Source organism: Pygocentrus nattereri, chromosome 7 (assembly GCF_015220715.1).
Source record: "Pygocentrus nattereri isolate fPygNat1 chromosome 7, fPygNat1.pri, whole genome shotgun sequence".
Taxonomy (NCBI): domain Eukaryota; kingdom Metazoa; phylum Chordata; class Actinopteri; order Characiformes; family Serrasalmidae; genus Pygocentrus; species Pygocentrus nattereri.
The window spans coordinates 11046962-11070049 of record NC_051217.1 but is presented as its reverse complement, the minus strand read 5'-3'; the positions used below and the strand labels follow the sequence as shown (position 1 = coordinate 11070049).

At 37.4% G+C, this 23088-nt stretch overlaps 2 protein-coding genes across 4 annotated transcripts; one reads left to right on the top strand and one right to left on the bottom strand.

Moving 5' to 3' along the window:
- The first annotated feature begins 3702 nt into the window (after window positions 1–3702).
- On the top strand, window positions 3703–16701 carry LOC108438448. Of its 2 annotated transcripts, XM_017716282.2 has the most exons (16): window positions 3703–3874; window positions 5513–5618; window positions 6071–6279; window positions 6364–6420; window positions 7677–7769; window positions 7910–7996; window positions 8976–9086; window positions 9573–9737; window positions 10995–11085; window positions 11184–11290; window positions 11803–12003; window positions 12094–12225; window positions 13563–13641; window positions 13762–13955; window positions 14120–14140; window positions 14657–16701. In XM_017716282.2, the coding sequence occupies exons 2-16, from the start codon at window positions 5525–5527 to the stop codon at window positions 15950–15952; spliced, it is 2937 nt and encodes a 978-aa protein (XP_017571771.1). In that variant the 5' UTR covers window positions 3703–3874; window positions 5513–5524; the 3' UTR covers window positions 15953–16701. The 2 variants fall into 2 exon arrangements, with proteins under 2 accessions (XP_017571771.1, XP_017571857.1); XM_017716368.2 differs by lacking the exon at window positions 14120–14140.
- Window positions 16702–17589: 888 nt separating this feature from the next.
- calub (calumenin b) lies at window positions 17590–22801 on the bottom strand. Of its 2 annotated transcripts, none has more exons than XM_017716491.2 (7): window positions 22674–22801; window positions 21489–21734; window positions 21189–21382; window positions 20259–20425; window positions 19966–20026; window positions 19673–19872; window positions 17590–18605 (listed from the first exon to the last, which is right to left on the bottom strand). In XM_017716491.2, the coding sequence occupies exons 2-7, from the start codon at window positions 21707–21709 to the stop codon at window positions 18501–18503; spliced, it is 948 nt and encodes a 315-aa protein (XP_017571980.1). In that variant the 5' UTR covers window positions 21710–21734; window positions 22674–22801; the 3' UTR covers window positions 17590–18500. The 2 variants fall into 2 exon arrangements, with proteins under 2 accessions (XP_017571980.1, XP_037395639.1); XM_037539742.1 differs by lacking the exon at window positions 22674–22801 and adding an exon at window positions 22522–22663.
- Window positions 22802–23088: the final 287 nt, after the last annotated feature.

Here is a 23088-nt window from a genome sequence, read left to right as displayed (position 1 = left end):
GGAATTGAATTTAGATGACAACAGTAACCAAAATGACCAAGCTGAACAAAGTTTACAGAAAAGACAGCAAAATTATGGTGAATGTACGAAGTTGATGTTGACTTCAGCAGTTTCTTAGTTTAATTTGTTGTTCCACGTTAACTTGTGCAGCAGTTACATTCCTTCAGAGCCCTGCTGGTGACATCCTCTATGAATATTGCTGGTTAGTTTAAGTCATGTGTATGTGTTAACTGTGTTGTTCTATATTGAGTTGTGGGGGGTTACTGTCAGGATGAAGCCTGTGGCTGGTAGTGACCTCCCCTGTGAGGTCTGTTTTATGTATATGCCTGTCTGTGTGGTTGCTCAGTAGAGAGTTGCTGCTCTTGGGTGAGAATCATGGCTTTGGTTCTGTCTTCATGTGAAAGGTGTCATAGTATATCGTACTGTCCTGCTAGGCTTGCTCTGCCGTGGGAGCATGGGAGATGTGGCCATGCAGAGCAGCCTTGCAAGGAGGCTTTTGGGAAATCAAAACTTCATGATGAATAGATGAACAGAAATGTCCCAAAATTACTTGGAGTTATATTATCCATTGAAGCTTTTAAACTGCAATTTGGTAAATATATACTTCTAGCAAACAGAACAGTTCCATATATTACCAAAAATTACTTGTAGAACCCTTTTTTGGAACTTTAGAGAACCATTTTTAAAGCTTCTTTTATTAACCATTTACAACAGTTTTTTAATCATAGAGAAGAACCATTTAAATATTTAATTCCACATAACAATAGTTAGTGTGCAGTTCTGGGTGGAATCCAACTCTGCATTTGTGCATGTTTGTGTTTACTGAAGTAGATGTCTAGTATATTTCCTGCAGAACACACAGCCTCACAGTTGGGTGTAGTTTGCTTTATCTGCCCTTACTTTGTTTTCTTGAATGATAGAGGTGCTTATCAGTCATACTCAAAACACATTGAACATCAGATAGGAGAAGTATTCAACGCACTGCTAGCATCTGATTATTATGGAATGCTTAAGTTTTTTCTGTTTGTCCCAAGGAGACCACAAATCTACACTTTACAAGATGCCAACATTATGGACATACATTTACCCATAAAAAGCTCTCTAGTGGCCTCTGGTGTAAGATAAGAAGTAGGAATGAGCAGATAATGAACAAAACAAACTTTTTTCATCTAAAATACCAAGACTCTGGCATAGCTTAGCTTTTCCTTTACATCAGGGGAATAGATCTGTTTCACGCAGATCTTACAATCGATCAACAATCAAACTTTGTCACTCCTTTTCCCCATAGCCTTGAATTAAGTGAGGAGTGAAATATGGTTCCCTCAAGAATACACTGTTAACTACAGTGTTAGCACGAAACAGACAAGAGAAAAATGTGAAAATAGTACACAAATCATGAGTAAATAAAATACAGCCAGTATAGTACACTCATTCAAATGAGCTAAAGTGGTACAATTTTATCCACAAAGGGCTGGTGAGTCTTCAGATTTACATTCCAAACAAGCTGGATCACACCTGATTCCACGTGTTTCAGTCAGTTGTTCTCTGCCTCTAAAGAACTAATCCAGTGTGCTCCTGCTTTGCTGGAATAAAACCCTGCAACCAACACTGGCCCTTTGCAGATAAAGTTAGACACCCATGCAATAAGCTATTCAAAGATGAGGATATGGGTAATTTAACAGAAAAGTCCACTTTTCTATCTATCCATAGGTGTCATTGGTTTTACTGATCATCACTGGTAATACACATAAGAAAGGTAACACCAGTGACAGTAACACCAGTGACATTTTAAATTAAAAATGCATTTTACAAAATGCCTGCTACAGACCATCAAACCGCATGTTGTCAGTCTTGGAATATCCACTAATATATGTAATTTAATCCATTTGTATTATATTTTTTATCTAAGAATAAAGTAGGTCACACCAGTAACTTCAGGTAAAAGTTTCATATGAAATCATGAGCTAAATGAGAACATTTTGATAACTGAAAGATGCAGTGGACTTACCATGTGCTTTTTTCATAGATCCTCAGAAAATAGATAAAAGCAAGTCAAGTGACGTCATCAGTGTGCTTTTTATTTCAAAATAAAAGATTTTTTGGTAACACCAGTGACACAACTCCTGGGGACAACCACTTTTATTATATATTTTATAATATTTATTTGGCATTTGTTTTCTTTATGTCACTTAATTTGTATATTTCATAGTCATATATAGATTATTTGTATTTACACATGACTGTGGGGACAAGCACTTTGGTAGTGCTTGGAATTCTAGATAATTTATTTAAAAACTAATATTGCTAAACTGATGACTCAAGAAGATGTAATAGTTAAAATAGCATTGTTTTATTTTAAAGTATAAATAAATTGTTACCCTAACCTGTTTTTAAAAGTGTAATATATCTGTAAACGCTGTAAATGCAAAAATGAATGTTTCTATAGAATGACCCATACGTAAAAGGTAATATGTATGCATGTCTATATATTACTGTGTAACCCTTGATGTTTGTAAAATGGTCCTGTTAGCCATTGGACACTAGGTTACCTCCTAGACAACCTTTGTTCTTAAGTTGTTTTTGTTTATGCTTGTATTAATCTGTCTTTTCGCCTGGAAGTCATCCAATGATAATTGTAAAATGAGAAAAATAAAGTTAAAAAAAGCTATTCAAACACAATAAATACAGAACAATACACAATAACAGCAGTGCCCAAACCTTTTGTCTTGGAGGGTGGGGGACTGCAATGTTAATGGTGGTTTGAGGGCCAAAAGTTATGGGTGTCCAGCGGTGTAACTAGGATCATATTGGCCCCAAATAAAAAAAAACCTACCTAATAGAAAATTTTACTGAATTGATGATGAAAAAGTTATTTGCTTTTTATTTTTTCCTTGCTATTGATATGCCTTAATCATGTAGGTGCTCTAATGTAAGCTAGTGAATAAATTATGTTTATTATTAAGTTATTGTAGAGTTGTTGGTGTAAACTTGTGTAATATATAGTGATATATTCCAATAGCCATGTTTGGTGACTAGGTTGTCATGTCCCACCCAACACACACACAATACAGGCCCCAGTGCAACTGGCTCCCCTGCACGGCTGCAGGTAACACCAGTGGAAGTGAATGCTGTAAAAGGTCACAGTGGAGAACGTGGAGAAGTTCTTATCTGATCTGTTAGAAAAGAGGATGCTATTCCAGCCTCTTAATCTCCTGTCTGTTTTAATTACTGTGTGCATTCATTGCCTGGTCAGCCTTAATCACTGTGTGTGTTTGTGTGTCTGTGTTCATTCCTTTGTTTCACTCTCTATGTGTGTTTGTAGGGAGAAAGTTAGGAATGCATCCTGTAACCCTGTAACATGCATTACAAGAGAATGGCGAAGTACATTAATACCAAAGTTCCATTCCCTCCACCATTTTTATTCTTATATAGTTTTGCACTACTTATGAGTAAGTGTGTGGCTGTATCAAGTGGCCACTTGTTTGGTCCTAGTATATGCCTTTAGAACAAGCCTAACGATTGGTCTGAATGAGAAAGCTGTGTTATTTGACTGGTGGTAAGTCATGTAATTGGTTAGGCTGTGGGGATATCTGATGTGATTGGTTAGATCTCTGGCTCAGACATTGGTTTTCTCCTCTTGGCTCAGAGCCCCCGAGCTTTAACACTAATTCATAATCCTCAGACTGTTCTTTGACTGCCCCTGAATACGTACACATATGTACTAGCAGTCAAGTTCACAAACGAGGTACGAGTCTTACTTCAGATCTGGAGTCCTGCTCACCATACTGAACACTCTGAAAGCAGTGATGGATTCAGATAAGAATGAGCAGAGCTACACCCTGAGAGGAATGTAAATGCTTTTCAGGAGATATAGGTGAGTCATATTTCTACCTTTTCATTTTATCTTTTGGCATTGTCAGTTCCTGCATCCTGCTCTCTACTCCTCCGTCTTTGTCTCTTGATTTTGTGTTCTTTCCCATTCTTTCATGTCTAGAGAAGTGATAGCTCACTGGCTTCTTTTTCTTTCATATATTTAGAATTTTTGGGCCATAGTTTGTGTAGTGCTTATTGAGTTCAGTGTGTATGCTACTGTTTTTTGTAGTTTTTGTTTTTTATTCTGACCTACAACATTAATGCTGGGTCATATTTTTATCTGTTTTCTAGGGTAATACAATGTGATTGGTATGGCTAGTGTGATTTGCATGTTTTTAAAATCTGTTGAGATTTTCTTTTAAACACATGACTGAATCACCCCCCCCATAATCCTCTTTTGTTACTTAAAACGAGTCACGAGTGCCTCTGGTATACACCCTGAAACAAACCTCAGAGCCAAGACCTGAAGCACACTACTGTTTTATGATTTAAGTGATTTAAATATGTGCTCAATACTGTATGTTATGTGCTGAATGAGTGAAACAAATGTGTGGATATGGAAGACAGTCAGTGTAAGTGTTTTGAGGCCTATATTTGTAGGAAAGAATAACAGAAATCCACAGGGAGACCACATAAGCAGGTAAACCAGCATGAATGCATGACACTGTTAGAGTGTTGTGTGTGTGTTTGGGTGCATGCATGTGAGGAGGTTTACTTGTCTGAAAGGGAAGAACAGGATCTCGGAGGGATTAATGGGTCTTAAGCGAAAACAGAGTGTCCATCAGAGGTCATGTGACTTAAGGCCACTCACTGTATAAGCAATGCAACATGATGAACAATTATCACCATCATCAGTGATGCTATCAGGGATGCAATAGTCCATAACTTGTAACATCTTTCTCCAACTAATTTATTACCAGCAGTTTCTGTTACCTTACAATTATTAGTGTTCTGTAATGTGCAATGTTATTGTTATCTGGTAGTAGGGTATACACAGCATGAGGATTGGTTTTTGCATAGTCTGATTTTTTTTACCGTAAGCATTAATGACAGAACCATGTTGCAAATGTTTGTGCACCCCTTCTTAGGTCATAATGATACAAGAACACTAGCGATCCTAGCAACCACCTAAAATGTCATAGCAATCACCTTGGATACAATGGCAATCACCTTGGATGCCATGGCAATCACCTAGCAACACCCTAGCAACCTTCAGAGATAACACAGCAACCATTTAGCAATACCAAAAAGCCATGTGGAATAACATTTGAACTGCTTAGCAACACCCTAGCAACCACTTAAAATACTATTGAAAACCACCTAAATATATATCAAAACCATCTAAAAATGCATAGCTACATCCTAGCAACCACCTGAAACACCAAAGTCTAACAACACACTAGAAACACCAGGGATTTGCTGAAGCTGTGCAATTACTCTACACTTTCTTGAGGAAATGCACGTTTCTAGTTGAATCACATCATTAGCAATTTAACACAAACACATATGACACTCAAGCTTCAAGAACCATACTGTCTCAGTGCAGTTGCAAAGGACCAGGAAAGTGTAACATGAACGTATGACGAAGTGTAAAGTCCTGCTGAACCTAAACTATGTATGTCTCTCCTCTCTCAATCAGGCACTATTAGAGATGAAGAGTAACAGATTGGTCACCATAAGAGATTTCTGGGGAACGGTTCTGCTGTATTATCTTCTGTCACCTGTCAATCATCTCACTGTATCTGGTACACACACATATACACACAGAGATATGTATAGAAACAAATATATACCATAGTTACATCAATTTCAATGACTCATAAATTGGTAAACAGGATTCAGCTCATGGCCTAGCAGTTGTAGTGGTCATTGTACATCGAATTGAAAAAGATGGGTAGCAGACTCAGAACATTAGAGCAACTTAGGCAAATCTGTAAAGAGCTTTGTGCTTTTTCAAAACGGTAAAGAATATTTATTCATTTTTATTTACACATTATTATAGTCAGAATTGACATTTTCTAGTTTATTAAAACAAAAGTTATGTGTATCTAGTTGTTCAATTAAGTGGACCTCAAAAGTGGTCTTGACTTGGTTGGAGAGATTTATCATCACCACAACAGAAGCACACAGGACCAAACATAACTTGATGAATTTAATGTTATATAAAAAGGTTTGTGTGTGTGTGTGTGTTTGGTAGCCAGTGAGTGTGAAGGTGGGCAGGATGTGTTTGCTACTGTCAGAGAGAACAGTCCTGTGGGAGAATTCGTTGCCAATCTCACCATCACTGGAGACCCTTCAGCCAGTCAACACAACCTGACTCTCACTGGTGAAAATGCTGACTGGTTTTGGCTGGAAGGGAAGACCATCAGACTAAATTCCTCCTTTACACGAGTTCTGGATCGAGAGGTAACAGTACATCATTATTACAAGCATCATTAATATACAAAAAATGAAACCTGTGCACTTGCATGTAATCTCCACTGTTTTCAGGTGCATGGCCCTATTCTAATAGCGACTCTGAGCTGTTATGAGGACGGTGCCATCCAGGTAAAGAACACTTAGCCATCTGTAACAATATAATACCAGTCCCTCAAAAATGTAATCATTAAAGTATCATATCTGAATCAGATTTAAATTGTGCTATGTGTGTTAAAAGTGAATTCTACTATTCTTTTTTAAAAATCAGCATAATTCAATTGTTGTAAACCAAACCACTCAGAATGGTTTGATGGAAAAGGATGCATTGCAAAGAAATCTGCAATGGATGTGATAGAAACCAGGTGTCATGATATCTACGGAGCAAATACAGCCATTTATTTGGTATCCAAACTGATGAGCAAACCTATATGTGTGCTCTGAAATTTTATTTGTAATGTTGATGACAGAAAAATAATAACACACACACATTTTCTAAGCCTCTTCTCCCTCAGGGTCGCAGGGTGGTGCTGGAGCCCATCCCAGCGGTCATTGGGTGGAAGGCAGAAAAATGATAACAAAACACAAATACATTGTCTTTGGGTACTGTGTTTCCTTACAACACTCTAAATGTACGTCTCTTCCAGGCACAGTTTTTGACTAGAACCATACAACAAAGGTGTCATAAAGCAATGTCCTGGGCATCATTTTATGTAATAGTTTGTGAGGTAGCTTTTAGAAGCACATCCGGTTCCTATAACCACCACTGTGGGCAGTTCTGACTTGGGAAGTTTCTCTAAAACGGCACCTCAAACCACTCTGAATGACTTTATTTACAACAGTGGAAACATTCAGGGAATTCCCCACCTAAAAACAAAAAAAAGGCAAAACTTTGTGTGTGTGTGTGTGTGTGTGTGTGTGTATATATAAATCTATTTATTTGTGCAGTATGTGTTTATATGCTCAGAAAAGTGTTAATATTTGAATAAACAAAATGTATGGAAAATGAATTAATAATTAATAATTAATTATATGTAGTTAAAAAGCAACTCCTGGTTAGACCAATCAGTGCTTCATTAAACTGTGCTCATGATGTAATTGATGATATTAACAAGTCTCTGCGATGGCTGTGAAGACATCAAGGAAAAATATGGACCCAAGAAATTCTTGTTACTTTTTATTGTTTTTATGTTTATTTGAATTATGAATATGACTTTATTCTAATGTATATTGTGATAAACTCATGGCTGAGGTAAATTGTTAAAAAATTTGCTTAGATTCCTAAAACTTTCACACAGTACTATATATATATATATATATATATATATATATATATATATATATATATATATATATATACATGCCTAATTAAACAATGTTATCTCTAGAGTGAGCACAGAATTACAGTGGAGATTCTCAACATAAATGACAACAAACCAGAGTTTCTACAAGACACCATCCAGCCTATAGAAATCAGTGAGGTAATGGACACACACAGACACATGCTACCAGTTAAATTTGCCAAAATCTCTCAGTGCTTTAGCCACATTCACCTTTCATTCTGAATCTCTTAATATTTTCTGTAGGCTACATTAACTCTGCTTTGTTTCTGTTTGTTAAGTTGACTACAGTGAACTCCATAGCATTCACTGTTCGGGCAACAGATGCAGATGGAGACACACTCATATATGGCATCAATGAGACATCGGTAAGGGAGCAATATGTACTGGATATAGTCACGATATTTTTATTTTACTTTTTCGTCAGAAGGTGTAGTTCTGCTAGTGTTCATGTGTACATTTTAAAAGCAATACTGTTCCACATGCTACAGTCTATTTCTGGGGTTTGTAGTGTGTTCATTAGCAGGGTCTCAGGAGGGTCTCAGGAGGGTCTGACTATGAAAAAAATTACAAAAAAATTGTCACAAATGTACTACAACATACAAACTGGGCACAGCTAACAGGTCACCAAAGAAATGATTTCTCTAAATATTTTCATGATCACTTGGTTGGAAACCTAACTTAAAAACAGTGTATCACCATATACAGGGTGGTGAGAGTAGGAAGTGGAGCAGCAATACAAATGTAAAAATGTGCATAGAAAGCATTCATATCATCATAGTGATATCTCATTTATGTCTTAATAAAACACAAAACAAATATTTCATCATTGTACATATTCAGTAAAGAAATCTGTTTTGTTGCCAATTTTAACAGCATTTTTTCTTTCCATTGTGTCACTAAAGTCTTAGTCTGATCTGCATAATAATAATGTGATAAATGCCATGATAAATATTTTATGGAAATACCCCAATAATATTAAACATGATTATAATTCAGAAGAAAAAGGAAGGACTACTAATAACTGTTATGATATGAGTCAACAAATAATCACTGAAAAGTGTACCAGGGCAGGTTAGTGCTTCTTTATTTTTGTCATTACTGACTATAATTAAATGAAACAACAAAATCTAATTTGGCTTTAATTACAGTTTTAAACTGTAATTGACAGTATGTTAATATTACAGATTTTATTTTCCATCAGCTTTTCTGCGTCAACGTTTCGGATAACCATCCTGTAACCCCCAAAATAGCTCATGCAATCTTAAAGAGTTATGAATTTACCCCAGCACATACACACGCACCCTTATGAGAGCGATAATATGTGTTTGTGTGTGTTTTCTCTAGCCTGATGCTAGTTATTTCAGAGTGGATCTGCCCAACAGTGGTCGAATAGTTCTGAACAGATCTCTGGACTATGAGACTAAAACTCAGCTTCAGCTGCATCTATATGCTGTGGTAATTCCCCTCACACATGCACAGTCACTCTTTAATTGCTTGGTTCTAGGCTTTAGTGAGGATAACAATAACTGATGATTGTATGCACGGTGCTCAGAATAACCCCTTTTCCCTACACTGGAAACCCAGGAGCACTATATACAGCAGAATTATGGGGAACCGAATTTGTAATTCAAGTAAATAAAACTAATTTTACACAGCTTTGCTTATCAGTCTGCGACTGCGGTCATGTTCCATGGCATTCATCACAGTGCTTATGGGCATTCCATATCTATGATGGTACATTGTTTGTACACTTCCTGTTTCAGAGCACAATCCGATTGTAAGAGATTTGTAAAGAGGAATTGTGATCTTTAATATGTTTTTAGACAGCATTACAAAGAGAGACTCCAGAATAGTGGATCAGGCAGGGGAATAGGGGATATAGCTTTGGGCACAGCTGTGGAGTAACAGAGACATTATTTGTCTTTTTGAAATTTGCTACAGGAGATGAACACAAAAGAGCATTACAACACAACAGCCACAATAACCATCAATGTGACTGATGGAGATGACCAGTACCCACAGTTCCAGCCATGCAAACTCCTGTCCCTCAGTCAAAGCATTTGTGTCAACCCTCTATACACAGTCAACATTACTGAGCAAGACGAGGTAATGGAGTTAAGGGAAACGGGATCATGGAGTCGCCCTCACACTCTGATATACATTCATTGGACTTCATGTATTTCAACAGTGTTAAAAAAAGCATCTCCAAAATGGTAACTTTACAGGAAAAGGCAACAATGTTATAACAAGATTACAACAAGATTTCATTTAAAGCAATTTTGGACCATTTGTATTCATCATTAAATATTCACTCAATGTGAAAAGCAGCTGCTGTGCTCAAATTATTAAAAAGAAAAGAGGAAATACATGTTTTTATATGACAGCCATGATTTGCACTTCATATATTTGTATTTTCTCTTAAGTCAAGTTTCTAAATTCAAATCATGGAGCATCACTGTCCTGCCTAAAACACAATGTTCCTACTTTTGGACACCAAGTTCAGTTAAAGAAAGACATTCATTAGTTGGTGAGTTGAATCAGGCGTGCTAAAGTAGCAAAAACACTGAACTGTGGAGGCAGGTGCATTCTATGACCACAACAAAGAAACACTGACCTAAACTACTGGATCTGTTATGACCATGTAGAGTTCTGTACAAAAGTCAGAGACCACTCTTCATTTATTTATTGTACAGTCAAAACAGCTATTAAGTTATTCATTTTTCAGTGTCAGAAAAAGCTGAAAACATACACTTAACAGAAAATTACATAGAAGCCTCAAAAAGTAAATAAAATGTTTTTTTTTATTTCTACTCTTTGCCTACTATTCTTTTTTGATAGAACTGCTCTTAATTTTTCAAAACCAACAAACAACAAAACTACAGGAATATTTTTCCACACTTCCAAAGGCCAGAGTCCAGACGTTAGTTGCATTTTATGCTTATCAATATAAACGTAATCCAAACATGTTCAGTGATGTTGAGCTCTGCACTCTGGGCTGTCCAGTCCATCACTCAGCTTCTTTGCTTATCTTTTCTTTATACTTCTTTTTTCAGTGAGGGCTTCTTATCAGCTACACATACGTTCAGGCCCACAGTGTTCAGTCATTTTCTCACAGTGGAAAGATGGACAGAAACATCTGTGGATTTTTTCAGATTGATTTTCTCTCTCAAAGTTAAAAGCTTAAAGAAATGTTTATCTGATGGCGACGGTTGCCCTGGTCTGCCAGGTCTTGCAGTTGTTTTCTCTTATTTTCCTTCAGCTTTTCCCTTCCTTATGCAAGTGGATTATCTTATATAAGGAGGGTCTCTCTTTTGCACGTAGTAGTAAGATATATGGCTACTAATGACACTCTCTGTTGTTTAGGACGTTGTCTTGGATTTCTTGCCTGGCCCAATTCTAGCAGTGGATGGTGATGAGGGCTTGAGAACACCCCTCACTTATACAATCCTGTCAGGTTTGGAATACAACACCAACCAGTGTTATGAAGTGTATAAGTGACAGTGTTGAACAGTAATCTTTTCTGATGGTATGGTAATATGTGTGTGTGTGTAGGAGCTGATAATGGGCGGTTTGTGATTGACAGCGAGACAGGGGAAGTGAGGCTTACTAAGCGGGTTGAGAACAGATTGCTGACACCTACACTTAGACTGCACATTATGGTGAGTTTGAGAGTATCTGTGTGGGTAAGAGTGGGCAGTATGACTGTGTCAGCACTATCATGATAAATGATGTCACTCTGGGCTTTCTGAGTATATCATGGATATTGCCAGCACTTCCAGAACACTGAACAACTGCATGTATAATAAAAAAAAAAGATTTAGACCAATTACAGAGAGCCTGTAAACAAAACAACGCACAGTTATAAGTAGCTGATTGGCTTCTTCTGACAGAGTCTTACACCAAGCACTGAAAAAAAACCATTTGTATTCATAGCTTTCCACAGCACTATTTAAAAATAAAAGTTTGAATACCCCGATCAAATGTCATTTTATTGTTTGAGAACTTGCGTAAATATAACATTTTTATGCAAATTTTAGAGCATAATCTTATTTATTTGCTGAGTTTAACATATTGGGGAAAAGCTGGATTTTGTATTTTTGCCATATCTCTCCGTGAGACAGAAACAGGGAAAAATGTAAAACACAATCAGGAGGTGATTTTCTCACTGCAGGCTGCCCAGAGAGATGATCCTATGAAGTATTCAGTTGCTACAGCACTAGTGCGGGTTGTGGCAGAGAATCGATTCCCTCCTCAGTTCAGCCGTTCCACATACCATGGCTTTGTCAGTGAGAGCACCAGCCCTGCCACTCTGGTCAACACCTATGGAAATGAACTGCTCATACTGGAGGCCACTGACCGAGACTTTACAGACGTACGCTACACCACAGCTCTGCACATAATGTAGAATTTCAGTCTAACACAGCTGAATGTTTGACTCCATCTGTGTGCTTGCGCCTGACAGGGCTTCAACCCAAAGCTGCAGTATTCTCTGACCTCGGACTCTAACAGCTCTCAATCCTACTACATTACCCAGGAGGGACTTCTGATCGCCAAAGCCAGTCAGCTGCAGCCAAACCACAAACACTCTCTGGAGGTCAGCACGTTAATCATTGGCTCATCCATACTAAATTATCTCCCTCCCTTAAAGAAGGTTGATTATTCAGTTATTATCCTTAATGGAATAGTTTGGCCAAACATGCTGATTTGGTTAAAAGTTAATGGAAGCTCTTAGACATTAGGGCTGCACAATTAATCACACAATTTTTGGACTCACAATTATGGACTCTCTTGCACCACGACTTGTGTGAAAGCTACAATATATATATATATATATATATATACACACACATACACACACACAGTTGTATGAAAACGTTTGGGCACTTTGGTCAAATTGCATGTACAGTATTTCTCAGTAAAAATAAGTTAGCACATCCTGTACACTCTATAGAAAACGCACTTCTGGACATGGTAATGCTGCACTATGTAAAATCGAGTTGGGAGTCCTCTGTGGTGGAATTACATGCAATGTGAAAAAGAACATTTTGTAATATTAGCTGTACTTTTTTGTACATTTGGAAGTGCGTTGAAAAAACGTCAAAACAAAAGTAAGAGTCAAAACTTGGTAAGGGACATGTCTGCGGCTTTATCTACTGTTGTTATCATCTCTTTATCAGTATAACGTAAATTTTGCATTTGAGACCTAAACATCGACCCTCTGTTTTACTCTGTGCATGTGATGTATGAAAAACTCTACTTTTTTTCTAGTTTTATGAAAAACTACTTCTTTCAATTTGAAACAAAATTTAAATAATGCTGCTTTATTGCACAATCACTATTTATTTACTGAATTTAATGTGTAGAGGAAAATAAAGCAAAATATTTAAGTGTTGTTTTATATAATCAATGAAACTTTTCCATACGACTGTTTTAAAAAATGAAAAGCATACATATTCTTTTATTTTTGTAAGCATATATAGAAATAGCTACTGCAGAAATGTTGACTGTTTCTCTTACAGCCTTACAGTGCAACAAAAAATTCACCTGTAGTTGAAATGTCTGTAGCTATAGTATTATTTTTATTCTACACTTTACACACTAATTAATGGGGCTTTTGCTACAAGAAATAATGTGCTTGTTTAAAGAAGAGGGCAATTAGAGGAACAAAAGGGAGATAATATTATAATAAGAATTTATCACTCATCATATTATCTTTGATATCCAACTTTATTGTACATTTCATTTTATATCCATGTCAATCAGTCCTCTTAGACACCTATTAGCATGCTGTCCCTTGCTTATTGCTCATTGCTTGCTGTCTATTTTTAGTTATTGTCATCTACAGTAGGTTTTTGAGTAACCTATTCCATTAAGGATATTATAAAATTAATATGTAAATTCCTGAATTTGATTATGGACATTCCATCATAGGTTCTGGCTACAGACCAGGAGTCTGGAGATGTTGTTAAAGCTGTGGTTGACATTGAGGTTCTACAGAAAGGAGTGCCAGGTACACTTTGCTTTTGTACATCTGAGTTGTATAATTCATTTACACTCAAAAGAACTTCAGAACGACCAAATAGAAAATTATAGAAAAGAAATGTTAATTACTCCATTCCCCATAACCCAGTTCCGCAGGGCCCACTGGAAGAGGGGCACCCCTATGGCAGTGGGACAGTGGGCAGAACAGGGGGCGTGGTGGGGGTCTGTCTGATCCTGCTAGCTATTGCCTTGTTTGTTCTGGTGTACTTTTTGAAAAAGAAGAGGCAGAGACAGCACCCTGCCAACCGTGCCAACGTAGCTGAGGGCAAGCACCCAAATGTGGTAAGACACTAGCACACATACCCTGCCAGTCAGATGCTTTTTGTTCAATTTGTTGACAATGCTGGCAATTTGTATCTTGTCAACATGGTTTAAAGTTTCACATTAAAATATACTGGATAAGGCAAGTTAATAATTCTGTTTGTATCTCTTAAATTTTTGCAAAGAGTCTAAGATGGTTTCAGCTGGTAAGTTGTTGATGGGTTGAATACTGTTAAATTTCCATTAGGACAAAGATCTTCGTTGTATTTTCTTTGTTGATAAGACATAAAACTCCAAAACCACTTCATTCAACTTGTCACTGAAAATGCAATGAAGATATGGTGACTGTTTTAGCTCTTACACTGTAGATAGTCTAGAGTTGATGACAGTACTGTTTTTCATTGGCTCTAGAACATGTACATGTATGTGTCTGTGTGACGTGTGCCACACAGATAGCCTAGAACAGTATATATTGTTAGAATAGTTTACACTGACAATAGTACCGATTCACTGCCACAAATAACTTTATGTACCTGCAGATAGCAGGCCATATTATTGGTGCTCTTATGTGACACTGTGACTGAGGGAATTTTCAAAAGTTTTCTAAAAGTTTCCAATTGAGAGGCTATTTGTACCAGTGTGAGGTAAAAAAACAAAAAAACATAAAACACAAATACCTTCATGGAATAAACTTATGAATTCACTGGATATTTTTGTCTCAGGTGAATCACGGAAGAGCACAGCCCCAGGCTGAGGAAGTCTACTATCACAATGAGGCATTCAGTGGGTATGATGCCTCCACCTCCACTTTGCATGGCACACAGGGCTTTTACAGCAAAGCTGAGGAGGAGTCTGGTAAAGAGCCCCAACCCAAAGTCAGCTTACCGTCAGATGTTTTAACTTTAACCACACCGACAACAGAAGACACATTTCCAGCTGTAAAGACCAATGGAAAGCAGATGGACAAACCCATCAGCAAGTCAGTGTCATTTCAGGATTTTGTTATGGTGAGGGAGTGTGAATCCCAAGTGGACGAGGACAGAGAAAGAAGTGACAGTGCAGGTTTGGAGGACATTAATATTGATCTCATAGGAATAAGTGTTGATCTAGATGGAGTTACTGTAGACACAGAGGAATCTAGTGCTAAGCCAGAGAGCATCAATGTTGGACCAGAGAAAATTAACAGTGTATCGGTTTTTGAGACTCCAGACATGGACCTGAACAGAAACAGAAAAGATCTTGGTATAGAAAATGCAAATTCTGAGAAACCTGGAATTTCTGATCCAAATGCAGAACAAGAAGCACCAGAGGAAACAAGACAAACTCTCAGATATCCAGACCTGCCAGAGCCATTAGATGGAAAACTTGTCATTCCACAAGAAGACAAGCCTAACTCAAACCAAACAAGAACAGACATAGTTGAGGGTGTAGCATTTGACAACACAGCAAGTAAAGATGCATCTAAAGCAGAAACCCTCAGCACAGCAAAGTCAAATACCATCAAGCCCAATATGATAAACCCAGATGTCTCAAACACAGTGGCAGAAATACCAGATGTGCAATGTTCCAACAGTAAAAGGCCAGATACTGTCACCACAGAGCCTGAGGTACCACATGAAAGTCTTATACCTTCAGCGACTGGAGGAATAAAAATAATAGTTACAATAACAGACACAGACGAGACAAACACTGACTCGGTAAGCGGAGAAACTGAAGCGCAAGACATGGTAGAAAGAGATATGCTAAAAATAAGAGATGTGACACATGACTCACCACAGCATCATGGGACAAAACATATGGCTTCAGCAGGAGAGGCAAAGAATGCAAACAAAGACCCAGAAGAAGCTAACTCAGGCATTTTAAATGTGCAATATGACAGCGAAGACATTTCAACAAACCTAGACAATATGAGCCAAGACGAGAGCAATGCTCCGTTCAACCCAGACATAAACAAGCAAGTATTGAACCATTCAGATCTCAGCCATCTATCAGCAAACAGTCCAGAAACAAACATCTAAACATAACCAAGCAAGCAAAGGGTCATGCACTTATCCCTGATGCAGGTTATCTACCATCAAGATATGAGACATCATCATAAAACACACTTAGGAGACAGCACAGCAATAAAAATATAGAGAAATTACTATTATTATTACTATAAGAATGATCATGCTGAAGAGCTCTGGGGAAAAAGAGGTGGTCTTAACTGAGTCTAAATTTGTTACCTGAAGAATCCTCTGTGCTTCAAGTACAGCATAAAGAGCCACTTTAATGCACTTTTTCCATGAGGAAAAAGATGGAAAGCAAGGTGTGGACAAGGCTGGGTAACAACACCTGATGCATATTTCAGCTGTGCAGTGCAGTACGCAACATTAAATATATTGCACTGTACTGCAGTACATAAAATGCATTAAACTGACATTCACCCATTCTCTTTTGGAGTTCGGTCTATTCAGTCAACATACAGCCTATGAAGAAAAACAGACACTTTGAACTGCTAAGACCTGTCCTTAGCAAAAACAAGAGCAATTTAGACTGCTGCTGTGTCATACATGTATTTCAGACAATCAAGCAGGCTAACTCTGTTGCAACATAAACCAGCTTATACATGAAAAAAGTGGCCTGTTCTGCGTCTCTACTTGGAGAAAGATGTGTTTTAGATATGAAACGACTCCTTTATATTAAACCCTGCAAATGTAAAGATGCTTTGTGATATTGTTCATTATGTAAAGAACTACTCAAATAAACTTCAACAAGGGCAAACAGCTTTGGTTCGTATTTGTTGTATTCAGTGTATTATCTGACGGCTATGTGGATTCCATGTTGAAGGCCTTTAAAATGATGCACAATTTCAATGTTGCCTGTACATTTAAGGACTGGCTAGGAGTTCATACTCATAGGCACGCAACATAGAAGAGTATTCAACTAGCTTCAGTAAGGCATATCATATATAACTGGAGATGGCATCCTGTAACAAATATAGCCTGAAATAATTCACACTACCATTGTGTGATATGTTAGCTGTGTATTTCTTCATGTGGGGTAGAAGAGTGTGATAGCTTACTTTTAGATGCTCACTTTCAATTTTGTGAGTTCACACCATGTCTTCAACGTGGTGGTAATATGAGGGAAGTCTTATAAAGGGTACGGAAGAACTCTGAGAACTTGGGAAGTTTCTGCCTGTAACTAGAATTGCACACCCTTTGTCACGGGAACACCCCCCCCCCCAGTTTTGTTATTGCCAATACCTCTTGACTGTTAGGTCACTCACTATCACACAGTGCCATCATGGTGGGAGACTGGAAGCCAGCATGTTGGGGATCAAACTTGAGATCTTCCCATGATGGTTGCACCACACAGAAGCCCAGTTTAGCACAAATCAGTTTCAGTACAGTATTGCACAATAAAATGGTTTGAATATTGGTGTCAGGAAAGAAGAAATGGTATTGCGCACTCATTACAACACTACAGTTTACTATAATAATGCTTTATTCTTATTATTCAGGCTTTGAAAATGTTAAGATTACATTTATTATGCAGTAACTATGTCTGACAATTATTATGAAACAGTTATGTTTTTATAAAACTAGAGATGCAGTTCCTTTGAGGTGAATAGGTTCATTTACTTCAATACACAACAACTAGAAAAAAAATGTTTAGTTTCTTTCAGATAGATTTTATTGTGAAAAGTCTCATTTGCAGAGCCTGTAGTGTATTTACACTCAATGTGCTTAATACAATTTACATGACTTTAAATATATGTACAGTGTTTTGAAAAGTAGACAGCAGTCAGCTTTACTTCATTATCTCTAATAGTATGCAAAATGAATCAGTGATTGTTCAAACATATACAGTAACGACTGAAATGGTGAGGAGAGAAGAAAAGGCACTTAAGAGACAGAATGATAGAAGGAGACTCAACACCTCCAAATAAAGTGAAATGTGAAGAACAGAATTATTGATGAATGAAACTGCCTCATTAGAATACGTTGCCATTCTTAACAAAAACTTAATGCATTACATTTAAATTAGCCTAAAATGTATGTAGTGATTGTAAATGGTCCCTATGTTGCAAACCAAAACTATTTCAGAAGTGCTGTTTAAATAATATGCACCACTGCATCAGTTTACTCTAGTGACAAAGCTTTGACTTTCAGTAACCTACAGCGACAATCCAAGTCCTATATGAGATACTAAACATTCCATAAAGTTTGATTACAAGGATAAACAACATTGTTATAATCCTTCCTAAAATTAAGATGTGCTTTTGTAGAAACCTCAACACTCCAGAGACTTTATAACATGCACAACAAAATATGAATATTCTTAAATGTTCAGTGCATCTGAATACAAAATCAGCTGTCCACCTTCAAAATCTACCTTCTATGAATAAACTAAAAATGTCTGACATAAAAGCTAACTAAACAATATTTGATTGTTTTCTTTTACAAAAGTAGAAAAATGACAATTCATGGCTGTGGAAGTTTACACAATTAGGATTTTACACAAGGAAAACTGTGAAATAAATTACAGTCCATTTCACAGTCACACGCAATCATTTGGAGATTAGAACTCTTCATGTCTTACTAGAGCTTCTCCAAAATCTGTTGCTTGGCTTCCCACAAATAAGTCATATTTATTCACAATCTCCTGTTTAGTGAGCTGTCCGTCCTGCAATTAGAACACATAACCACACACAAGAAGAGTTAAAAACAAAAGGAACTGTCAAACAAAACTATTCCTGCTGCATAACTCTGCAACCAAAAGATTATGACTTCTGCCACTTTGATCCATTTGCACAGTATCTAAGAGGGGCTGCCTAACAAGGGATATTCAGATGATGAACTGACAGCATGCATGGCTGACTGCATACTATATACTTTCCTTATAACAATTTCTATATAAGATAAAAGCAAAACCATAATAAATAAATGTAACTAATGATGACTAAATTGTCAGAGCCACATTAATTTCATCTTTGTTTTCAAATATGGCCAATTTGTAATGTTTTATTGTGCCGGGTGACAGCAAGGGCGATGAATAGCACATTTGTGCTGTGCTGTATGCCAAACTTTCACAAAGCAGCTAGGAATTCCAGGCTTAACCAGTCTTGAGAGATTTATCACAAGGCCTCCATAAAGTCTAGGTTCCTAAAATATTTGTCATGTGCACTGCTGGGATAAGCCAAGAATGGTTAAATGTGTCATTGTACACAATACAGAGGTACACTTCTATGCAAAAGTGTGAAGACCTGCAGTCAAATTACATAGTTTGGATGATTTTCCTAGCAAAAATAAAATTTACTCATTCTCTACAGGGAGCAAACGTATATATAGAATTTTAAAGTTTTAGTGCACAATTTACATTTGTGCTGACATGTTTGCTAAATAGAACAAAACACGCCACACTGTGTTTTATTTTTTCCAATATATCAAGTAAATAAACAATAATTGTGCATTAAAATGTGTAGAAGTGTTTTCCCTGTAGAGGATGCATCAACTTATTTTCACTTAACAATTCAAAAAATCATGTAACCTGACCAGAGTCACCCAAACTTTTGCACATGACTGCAGGTTGTTCTTTTGCTCTGCTTTTACTAAATAAATTACATGAAAGAAATTCACTTTAAAATATACACAATTCATCAGAGAATTGTAGCAAATTGAGTTTTGTACACAAGAATTATTACTTTCAGTATTCTTTTACATGAGAATTCGGAACATGATGCTCACTCTCACCTTATCTGCATCAGATTCGTAAAGCAAGTGTTTGGCCTCTGCTTCTGCGTGGTCGTAATCTGAGGGTAGAATCCAGTCCTTAGTCTCCTCCTTATCCATACGACCATCTTTATTTTTGTCTCTGAACTCTGTGAACTGCTCTCTCTCAGTCCGCACCCACTCTGGTTCTGTTGGGTCACCATTCTGACTGTACATATCACCTTAGTGAGGCAGGAAAAAAGAGACAAACCGTGAGAAAGATATAAACAACTGAGGGATATGTAATGTTTGTGTTTCCTACATGTTCCACTCACCAATGTACTCTTCTAAGTCAATGAAACCATCTCCATTTTTATCAATGTCCTCCATTGTCTCCTGAGGATCACAAAGTAAAAAAATATTTGACATTATCTGTGCAAACAGGACCAGAGACTGCTGTAAAAGTTTTTAAAATGTACCTAGAGTTCCAGCATAAATTAGCACAACAAATAAGTCAACGGCCATGACAGCATGTTATGTTAGGGGAGCAGTACTGGTCAAGTTTAATCCAATCCAAATTCTAGTAAACTACACTCTTGCTGACTCTGTGTGTGCCTCTCAGACATACCAGCACAACAATATTCTTCATGTAGTCATACTCTTCAGGGTGTAGGAAGGCTGTGAACTCCTCTTTATCTGCTTGCAGGTCACCATTTTTATCAGCCATTTTAAAGCGCCGCTCATCTCTGAACATCATCTGCCTGTAATTAAAACCATCCTCGGGATCTGACTCATCTGCACAGACACAGACATAATTTTTAGCCATCTGCACAAATAGTTCATATAAGTGATGACTAGGGATGTAACAAGGCATCATGACACCATGTTATCGGAATGCAAAACTGTGACAACGTGGAGAACAGACAATCTATTGATTATGCTACCTGCAATTAACATTGTTTGTTGTCATGTTTGTCTTTTGCAAACAATCAGCACCAGTCAACCCATTATAGCACTGCCTCCTAGTGTTCTGGCTCACAAAGCAGAATTTCCTGTTTATCTTAGCCAGGAATAATCATAGTCCAAGTATCTAAAGCTATATTCACTCAGAAAGTTTTTAACCGGCATCACAAAACAACTGCTGGTTAGTATAGCATAGTAGCATAGCATACTACTGCTGCCCTCCATGCAGCAGACTGGGGTCTGATTTATGCTTGGGAGTTCTTGGGCAAGATTCCTGTTTTTCTTTTTTTCTTATTTCTTTATAAAAAAAATCCTAAAGCTACATTCTACATTACACTGACATCTGTAACACGATTAAATTGTGTTATTCAAATGCATAAATGTAGTTAACCGCAGCTGCATTTGTTTGATTTTGTGAAGCTGAAACTTAGTCAGAAACACAAAGTTGAATGTGTTTCATAAGACAATCTCCAGCTCAAGTGTCTCCTGTAAGCTGCTTACAGTGATAATTTCTCTTCATTTGAGTTTTGTTCAGAATATTGTGAGATTTGTCATCTGTAAACATGTCTACACACGGTCACATACAAACACGCACCGAGAATGTAGCCATATGTAGCGTTCTTGTACTCTTCCCAGGAAACAAATGAATCTCCATTGAGGTCGTGAGACTGCCACTGCCGGTCTACATCTTCATAGATCCAGCGCTTCTGAGCATGTTTGATCCATTTCTTCAACTCCTCAACAGTAACATAGCCACTCTGATCCTCGTCTATCTTATCGACAATTATACTGTAGAAAGACAGAGAAAAACAGAAAGACAGGTAAGACTATCTGCAAATATCACCATACTAAACACAACTGGATTGTTTCTGAATAAGCGTCAATGTGTTTATACCCTAGTCTCTCCTTGCTCTCCTCTGGAGTTAACTGGTCAAAAGTCTTTGCCTCCTCCTGGCCAAGGAAGGCATCATGGTCATAGTCAAAATTATCGTCATCATCATGCTCCTTGTCACTGAGTGGAGCATCGTGATGGACACGGTCCTTCTTCTCCATTGGTTTACTGTAAATGTGAACTACACAAAGACTGGCACACAAAAGCAAAGGCCACAGTTCCATCCTCTCCTCTCTGATCTTGCAGCGTCTAAAAAAATGAGTATAAGCAAAGATGGGTAGAGTAGCCTAAACCCAGACTCAAGTAAAAACATTGACGCTGCAAGTAAATAATGAATCAAGCAGTAAAATGCTTTAGTACTGAGCAACTTCTAGAACAATTGTTAGCACATGAAGGTATTTTACTGAAAAAAAAATTCCACCGAATTTTCACATTTTCGGCATATTTCAATGGCTAGTCGTAAACAAAGGCATTCAGAGTGGTTTTATGTGAAATGCTCTGTTCTGCAGAATTTTAGCAATGATTTGTTCACAGTGGTGGTGACAGGAACCAAACGTCTGAAGCAATGTACGCCTCTCAAAGCTCACTCACAGAAAGTTATTACACAAAATGGTTAAGAATACGCCTGATGTCCGAGACACTGTTTAGGAAAGTTTTGAGGACGTTTTGGTCTAAAATATTTTAAAACCCATTCATGGTTATTTTTACTGTTTTACTGCTACATTATTTTACAGTTCGACATCACATATAAAAGCTCAAAAATTAACAGGTTTATTGGTCATTTTGGACAGTAAGTTAAAGAAATAAAATGGTTATATTCGTGTTGTAGACATTGCGACCCCTGGTTCCCATCACCACCACTGTATAGACATTCGAGTCAGCACGTTTTTTTCTGTAACGCACAATTTTACTTCGAACCTCTCTGAATGGCTTTGCTTACATCTCAATGTTGGCCAAAATTGGGATATTTTTCTAGAAGACGTATTTAACGTATAGAATAATGTCATTTATAACGTTTCTAGCTAACGTTAGCTACCTCACGTTACCCTCCACAGCGGACAGCACCTCACATCTTCTTTACACTTATCTAGCGCTGTTACGGCTTCTTTCTCAAGCTATCAAGCGGGGCATAAAAATGAGAAGAATATTAGCAACGACGCCTCTTTGAGTGCAGACGATCCAACTCACCACAATTCCTAACTTTAAATGTTTTTGCACGCCGGTTTCGAGCTGAACTCCGTTCCGGATATAAACTGTACTTTGTGAAAGCGCTTCCTCCCGAGAACATCGGCTCCGACCAATCAGGTCACGAGTTCTGTTCTGCACCGCCTCCAGTGACGTACAACAGGGTGTGTCTCTATTGGTCCACTTCAGGCAAATTGTGTGATCTGATTGGCTGAGAATCGCCACGTACTCAAGCCTATGCCAAGTGCAATAAACTTAAAAACTCTGGTTGTGGTTTGGCTTTGCAATGTGTTTCAACCGTTTCATAATAAAATTATGAAAATTGTAATGTTAATTACATACACAACGTTCATATGCAAATGATACATCTTTACTAACAAAATTCAGCTGTCATTAACACTGTAAGGCCCCTTGTTGC

What these genes read in the sequence shown, in the direction of transcription:
- LOC108438448 (XM_017716282.2), top strand. Translation starts at nt 5,525, where the DNA reads ATGAAGAGTAACAGATTGGTCACCATAAGAGATTTCTGGGGAACGGTT. An exon ending in CTGACCGAGACTTTACAGAC is followed by an intron (nt 12,004 to 12,093) that starts GTACGCTACACC and finishes TGCGCCTGACAG; the next exon opens with GGCTTCAACCCAAAGCTGCA. An exon ending in TCTACAGAAAGGAGTGCCAG is followed by an intron (nt 13,642 to 13,761) that starts GTACACTTTGCT and finishes CCCATAACCCAG; the next exon opens with TTCCGCAGGGCCCACTGGAA.
- calub (XM_017716491.2), bottom strand. Translation starts at nt 21,709, where the DNA reads ATGGAACTGTGGCCTTTGCTTTTGTGTGCCAGTCTTTGTGTAGTTCAC. An exon ending in TGAAGAATATTGTTGTGCTG is followed by an intron (nt 20,027 to 20,258) that starts GTATGTCTGAGA and finishes TGTGATCCTCAG; the next exon opens with GAGACAATGGAGGACATTGA. An exon ending in ACGAATCTGATGCAGATAAG is followed by an intron (nt 18,606 to 19,672) that starts GTGAGAGTGAGC and finishes TTCTAATTGCAG; the next exon opens with GACGGACAGCTCACTAAACA.